Genomic DNA, 7,112 nt, shown 5'->3' with positions numbered 1-7,112 from the left:
ATACAAACTTTGACACTTCATTTGTAATGGCTTGTTGTTTTGTATAGAGTTTATTTTTCAGCTTTGTTTGTTTTTTTGTAAGATACTAGCATCAATTATGTTACATAATATGAATGATTTATATCAATTGTCAACAACATCTGGATGTCTAAAGCCCTATATTCTGTTGGTCTAGCTATATCATCTGTTGTATGTTCTCTTTTATAGGTTTACACATTAACAATTATATTTTCATGTTTGACAAGTTATATTTCTATTCAAGTATATGAATGTGTACCGCACGGGTCGGTATTGAGATCTGTACTATTTATATAAATAATATTGGTCTATCTGTTAAAACTTGTAATATTCATCTGTATGCAGACAACACTGTTATTTATTCCAAAGACCCAACTGTTGAACAGCCTGTTAGAGCTGTAATTTGACCTTGTTACCTTACAGAAAGCCCTGGTTGGTTTAAAACTTAATGCGGGCAAGACTAAATACATGTTCTCTAATTCTCACCAAAAAATTAAGATGGACTACTTGTTTATTCATGGTTGGTTCTCCCATTGATCGGCTTCCCGCCTATAAATATTTCGGCATTTGCATTGACAAAAATGTAATGTTTAAAAAAACGTACAGATGAGCTAGTTAAAAAGCTACAATTTAAAGTGGGCTGGCTTATTTTTTAGAAATGGATCTTGCCTCTCACTACATAACAGGAAGCAGATTGTACAGTCAACATTCCTGACAGTTCTTGACTATGGTGACAGCATTTACCAGATTGCAGCAGCCACTACTCTTAAACCTTTGGTTTCCGTCTATTGGAGCACCATTCGTTTTATCAAAGGTGGTATTTTTAATACTCACCACTGCATCCTGGTTCAAAAGGTTGGCTGGTCCTCAATGTCCAGTAGATCACTTAATTACTGCCTTTTTGTTTACAAAGCTCTGCTACATAAGCTTCAAACTTTCCAAACTTTGTTGTTAAAGTATAAAAACATTAGAAACAAAACTGTTGAGATTTCTCTGGTCTCCCCAGAACTTGGTAAATCCACTTTTAGTTATAATGCGCATCATTGCTGGAACCAACTACAAAATACATTACAATTGGATGTTCTGGTCCCCCTCCGCAATATAAAATATTGATTTGGGAACTTCTTACTGAGGAATGTAACAGTTGTTCTTGAATATTTGTGTTGTGCTGCATTTTAGTTTGTTTTACATTAGTATATAATTTTGATTGGATTTTGTCTTATGAACTGCATATGCAGGCTTTCTTGTGAAAGAGACCCTGGTCTCAATGGTAACTCCCTGTTTAAATAAAGGTTCAAATAAAAAAATATAAAATGGAGTATTTAAATATATCAACTGTTTAATCATTTGTGGTTCATTTATCATGGGGGGTTGTCTACTCTGTATAACATAAGTGAGTGTAACAATACTTTGAGATGCTCTCAGAGAGATCATAATTGTTTATACACTATTATATGAATTACAGTGATAAAAAATCGGCCTTTGAGTATTCATTTTCAGGTTGTCCCGCCTGACAAAAGTGTACACCGAAATCTCAACGGCTGTGCATTCGCGGACACAGGGAATCTGAGTTCTATCAGCCGCCGTAGCTTCGTGACGTACTTTCGCATTCGGCTCTGATTGGCCGTTTCAATGGTCGCGGGCTACTTGAATTGAGAAAAAAAGCAGCATATCTCTAGCTGCATGTTCTGAGAAACAAGGGACTTGGTCTAGTTAGCAGTTATAATATTTTCTCAAACCGTATGGCCAGCTAATGTTGTGTTTTCATGTAGAGGATTTTGTTGCGTCAACGGTCCAGATAGGGTTTCAAATTTGCAGCGCCGACTTTTGCTAACGGTACGTTGCCATCTCAACACGAGACTTGTGCGATAACTAGCTAACCTAGCCTCTAGTTCTAAGCTAATTTGTAAATCCAGTTTATTTTATTTACCATCAAGGTTCTGTTTAATCTTCTGTGACAAATTGCACGTATCTGCAGTGACTTGTTTGACGTCAGTGAGCCACGAACGGTGGAACATAGGCTAACATGTCAGGATCAACCCAAGGACAAGGAAGCGCAGTTGATGTTCCACTGCCAGAATACCAAAACCAAGAAAATATGCTGTCCGGACTGAGGGGTACAATCAAAAACCGTGTGGACAACCAGGAGAACATTGTCCCAAAAGCGCCACAGAGAACTGTCCTGGGAGCCTTGCAAAACAACAAACGCAGCAAACTTCAAACTCTGCGCGGCACAAAACAGGTTGGTAACTTGCTAACTAGCCACTAGCCAGCCAACACCATATACTTACAGATTTGTAGACTAGCTAGCTAACATAGCAGTAGCATGCAGATTGAGCCTGGTGGCGAGCTAATTTGCTACATTTAGGGAAACACTTTTTAAAGTTAATATTTTCACTACCAAGCAATTTTATTTACATTTTACTGAGTATTTGTGTCTAGAAATGTTGGGTAGGTTTACTTCCAACTAACGTTAGTCCGCCATTTTATGCTGTCAGTCTCCTCTGCTCATTGGAATGGCCTATTTGCATTCTCAAACACAATTCTTGTCCATCAAATGTATTAATTTTATTTTAGAAACCATGAGCATGGAAATAATTGTCTGCTCTTTGAAATGATCTGACCTCATTTCAGGTGCTATCCTGTGACAATGAAGTACCCAGAAGTTATGCAGACAAGCTGGGCAGCAAGCAACCAGCTTTCCAGATTCATGTGGATGAGCCTGATAGTGCCTGCTCCAAGAAACAGGTGTCCCTCAAGGCCAAGCCCTCCACAGAGATTCCACCCCTGACACTGAACCCAACAGTTACCCTTCTCAGGCAGCCTCTCTCCTCTCTTGATATACCAGCAACATGTGTATCTAACATGAATGTTAGTTTTGACGGTGAGTGATTAATCAGACTTTATATATCCCCTAACTTATTTACCCTTTTAACTCTGAACATGGTGTTGTCTCAATATGGATTAGAAAGTCAAACATTTTCCAATTATCTTGATATATATCTACAGATTCTCCCATGGATATGTCGGTTATTAAAGGCGACGAGAAGCCAGTGAACGTGGCAACGGAGTATGCTTCAGAAATACACACGTATCTTAGAGAAATGGAGGTGAGCAAACTTGCGCGTGCAGTCATTTTTCAGTTGGTGCTGAAATAACTGACCTGTAACTAGAGTATTGTGGATACCCTTTGTCTTTGGACTCTTGTCCTTAGGTTAAGTCCAGACCAAAAGCGGGCTACATGAAAAAGCAGCCAGACATCACCAACAGCATGCGGGCCATCCTCGTTGACTGGCTGGTGGAGGTTGGAGAGGAGTACAAGCTCCAGAACGAGACGCTGTACCTTGCCGTGAACTACATCGACCGTTTCCTGTCTTCCATGTCAGTCCTGCGGGGGAAGCTGCAGTTGGTCGGGACCGCTGCAATGCTGTTGGCTTCGTAAGTGTTGTAGACTCCTCCACAGCATTATTAAAGGGAGTTTGTCTCAAAGGTGTGCAGAGTGGACTTAGTCTTTGCTGTTTGTTGTGTAGCGCTCACTTGATGTATTAGGCCTCTGTCCCAAATGAATGGAAAAGATTGGCACCAACATCTGACACACGTTTTCATTAATGCAGGAAATTTGAAGAGATCTATCCCCCGGAGGTCGCAGAGTTTGTTTACATCACGGATGACACCTACACGAAGAAGCAAGTGTTGCGAATGGAGCATCTGGTGCTGAAAGTGCTCTCCTTTGATCTTGCCTCTCCCACCATCAACCAGTTTCTCACGCAGTACTTTCTCACCCAGCCAGTCAGCAGCCAGGTGGAGAGCTTGTCAATGGTGAGCAGAGCACACATTGTGGTGTACACATCTGGAAATTTAAGTTGAAATTGTTGTTTTATTGTTCTATGTTTGTCTTAGTTCCTAGGGGAGCTCAGTCTAGTTGACTCGGACCCATTCCTGAAATACTTCCCTTCTCAGACTTCTGCTGCCGCTTTAGTTTTGGCAAATCACACAGTAACAGGAGGCTCATGGGTAAGTTTGCAATGCCACAGTAAGTGTTCCAACGGGGTAGGAGTTTCCTTGGCCTTCTGGTTTGGCCACCATGCCCCCATTCAAAATAGGGCAACATGTAGTGTCTTCAACAGGTCTTGGCCGCAATGCAGTAGGCCAGGATTTAGTAGCTAGTGCTAACAGGAAATCCCTCCCTGCAGTAACTCTGCCACGGGCACTCACTGGCTTTTGAAGAAGCATTCACACAATTTTTAAAAATCTCCTTTATATGCAAGACTTCACAGTAATGATCAGGCCTTTTTTGATGCTCAATGATGCTTTGGCCAATTTGGTGTCACTGAAGGTTGAGTGCCCTTGTTCTATACCCTGACTTGGCACGTACAAAACCTTATTTCCAACTGTCAGTAAAGTCAGTGCTATATTAAGTCTGCTTTTTTTAAGTTAATTGTTTGATAGGTAGGCGATACCCTAGTTGACAGGTTTGCTTACTGACAACATAGGAATACACCATCTCTAATCCCCCCCCTGCTGCCCATGTGTTTATGATCCTCAGCCTCCTCCCTGACACGCAATCTCTTGCTTGTATTTGAATTTAACAGTTAAACCTACATTTTTCCTTATACTGCTGTTGTGAGATTGTCTTACCCTGAAGAGACTGCTAGCCTGTGTGGAATGAAAGTTTGCAATTGATAAACAGTTTCTCCCAAACTCAAATGACTTGTCTTTGCCCTAAAACAAATACATTTGCAGTGCCATTTTTTTTTTTATTCCTTTTTCCTGACTCTGTTTTTTTTATTAGTCAAAGTCTCTGGCAGAGGTGACTGGCTACTCTTTAGAAGACCTGATGCCTTGCATAGAGGATCTGCACCAAATGTATCTCAACACTGCTACGCATGCACAGCAGTCAGTACGGGAGAAGTACAAGGGTGCAAAGTAAGTGATTTCAAAATTCTTAAGTTGTTCATGACTCACTAGTGGTCACCGTAATCCACTGTATATACCAAATTTGGCATATGTTGCTAATGTTAACAACCAATTAGTATCTCATTCATTTGATGCTAATCTATACTGACCAAAAATATAAATGCAACAATTAACGACTTTACTGAGTTACAGTTCATATAAGGAAATCAGTCAATTGAAATAAATAAATTAGTCCATTTATGTCTTTCACATGACTGGGCAGGGGTGCAACGATGCCATCCATTGGGAAGCTAGGCCCAACCAATCAGATGTAGTTTTCTCATCAAATAGTTTATTAGACAAATACTCATCAGTTTCATCAGCAGTCTTGGTGGCTGGTCTCAGATGATCCCCCAGGTGAAAAAGTTGGATGTGGAGGTTCTGGGCTGGTGTAGTTACGTGGTCTGCGGTTGTGAGGCCTATTGGCTGTACTGCCAAAATCTCAAATTATGTAGGAGGTGATTTACGGTAGAAAAATTAACATTCACTTTTCTGGCTCTGGTGGACAACCCTGCAGTCAGCATGCAAATTGCACCCACCCTCAACTTGAGACATTTGTGGCATTGTGTTGTGACAACTGCACATTTGTCACCTTTTGTTCCAGTACTGTCTAATGATCATGCTGTTTAATCAGCCTCTTGATATGCCCCACCTGTCAGGTGGATGGATTATCTTGGCAAATGAGAAATTTGAGAGAAATGTATTTTTGTGCTTCTAGAACATTTCTGGGCTCTTTCAGCTCATGAAACATGGGACAAACACCACATGTTGCGTTTTATATTTTTGTTCAGTATAGAATGTCCAGTAAGCTTACGTGCTTGGTAACCACTTAATGTGTTAATTTTACAGATTTCTATTAGATTGAACATGACTGATTAGTGTTGGTTTTCCTACCATATTGTGTTTCTCGTTGTCCAGGTACCAAGAGGTCTCTCTCATCGAGCCCCCAGAGAAGTTGTCATTGAATTGACTTCTTTCCTTTGCTCACCAACGCTGAGAACTGGTTTAATCTTTTTTTTTTTTCATGCACATTTTAATCTTTTTTTTTTACATGACATCTTGCCAAAATGTCTAACTGAACCATGGCAGCAATCTTTTGCAGCTTTGGGCACAATTTAGTGATCTTTTATGTATTTTTATATGTACAATCCTGTAGGATTGTCTTTTATGCTTGATGCAACCCTGAGCTTTAATGTAGTTAATCAAGCAATGTCATCTGTCGGTCTCTTCTCACTAGACAAATGTGTTCAGTGGTTTTTAACTGTTAGAAAGCTGTACAGATGCATCTTTCAGTCTGCATTCTTGTAATAAAACGTCAGCTTATTTTTCCCTCTCAAACACATGCTTGTGAATATTTCCTGACAAATCTTTCCCGGGCTAACTGTCTTGGTTTTCTGATTACTTGATCTTTTATATGGGCTGTGGATTTTTTTTTTTTTATATAGCACATTCTGCTCAATGGTATTCTAGCCAAAGTTGGACACTGAAGTCTAGGTTGGTTCAACATTCTGCAGAACGGTGCCTTATTTTATTTTGACATTTTTTTTAACCACTTGCCTCATTCAAAGGGGTCTGGTTGGGAGTTCACTTGTTATCAATCAAGGCATCTGTGCTGTAAAATATCTTGTAAATAAATTCCATTCCTTCCAAGACCCTCTTACTCCTTCCCTTCTATTTCAATTGTTTTATTTCATGCATGTTGGAGCTCTGCCTAAGTTTTTCACTGTTCTCGGCAATCACACCTGCAACGCTCTGACTGTTACATTGCAGGTGTCTTCATAGAGTTGAGCTATAGAATAATTTAGATTGTAAAATGGTAATTGTCCATTTGGTCTGACTTGTTTCATATTGCCAAATGCCTAAACAAACTTAATACAAGTTTGGGAAACTCAAATTAAATCAGTTTTATCAAGAAGCTGAACTTGTGTCCAATACTTATTGCTTTCATTGGTCTTCCAACATTTGGGAGGAAATGTGCAATAGCAGCTCTAACTGTGACATGAATGGGCTGTGTTCAGTGGCCTATAGAGTACCACATCAGTCATAATACTCATAAAACCTTGCAGTCAAACAAGGTATTGTTTTTCCACCATTTTTTCCCATAGGGTATTTTAGAAAAATGTCAAGTAAGGGCGAGA

General features: G+C 39.9%; 1 protein-coding gene across 2 annotated transcripts; it reads left to right on the top strand.

The window, feature by feature from the left end:
- The first annotated feature begins 1,668 nt into the window (after window positions 1-1,668).
- On the top strand, window positions 1,669-6,796 carry LOC110505148 (cyclin-A2). Of its 2 annotated transcripts, XM_021584160.2 has the most exons (9): window positions 1,669-1,854; window positions 1,997-2,260; window positions 2,653-2,902; window positions 3,028-3,128; window positions 3,233-3,456; window positions 3,633-3,837; window positions 3,919-4,032; window positions 4,811-4,944; window positions 5,893-6,796. In XM_021584160.2, exons 2-9 carry the CDS (start codon window positions 2,045-2,047, stop codon window positions 5,942-5,944), a joined length of 1,296 nt encoding a protein of 431 aa, XP_021439835.1. In that variant the 5' UTR covers window positions 1,669-1,854; window positions 1,997-2,044; the 3' UTR covers window positions 5,945-6,796. The 2 variants fall into 2 exon arrangements, with proteins under 2 accessions (XP_021439835.1, XP_036826007.1); XM_036970112.1 differs by having other exon boundaries at window positions 1,669-2,260.
- The last annotated feature ends 316 nt before the right edge of the window (window positions 6,797-7,112 follow it).

This window comes from Oncorhynchus mykiss, chromosome 31, assembly GCF_013265735.2.
Source record: "Oncorhynchus mykiss isolate Arlee chromosome 31, USDA_OmykA_1.1, whole genome shotgun sequence".
In the NCBI taxonomy this organism is placed as follows: Eukaryota; Metazoa; Chordata; class Actinopteri; order Salmoniformes; family Salmonidae; genus Oncorhynchus; species Oncorhynchus mykiss.
This window is presented reverse-complemented; position numbering and strand designations above follow the sequence as displayed.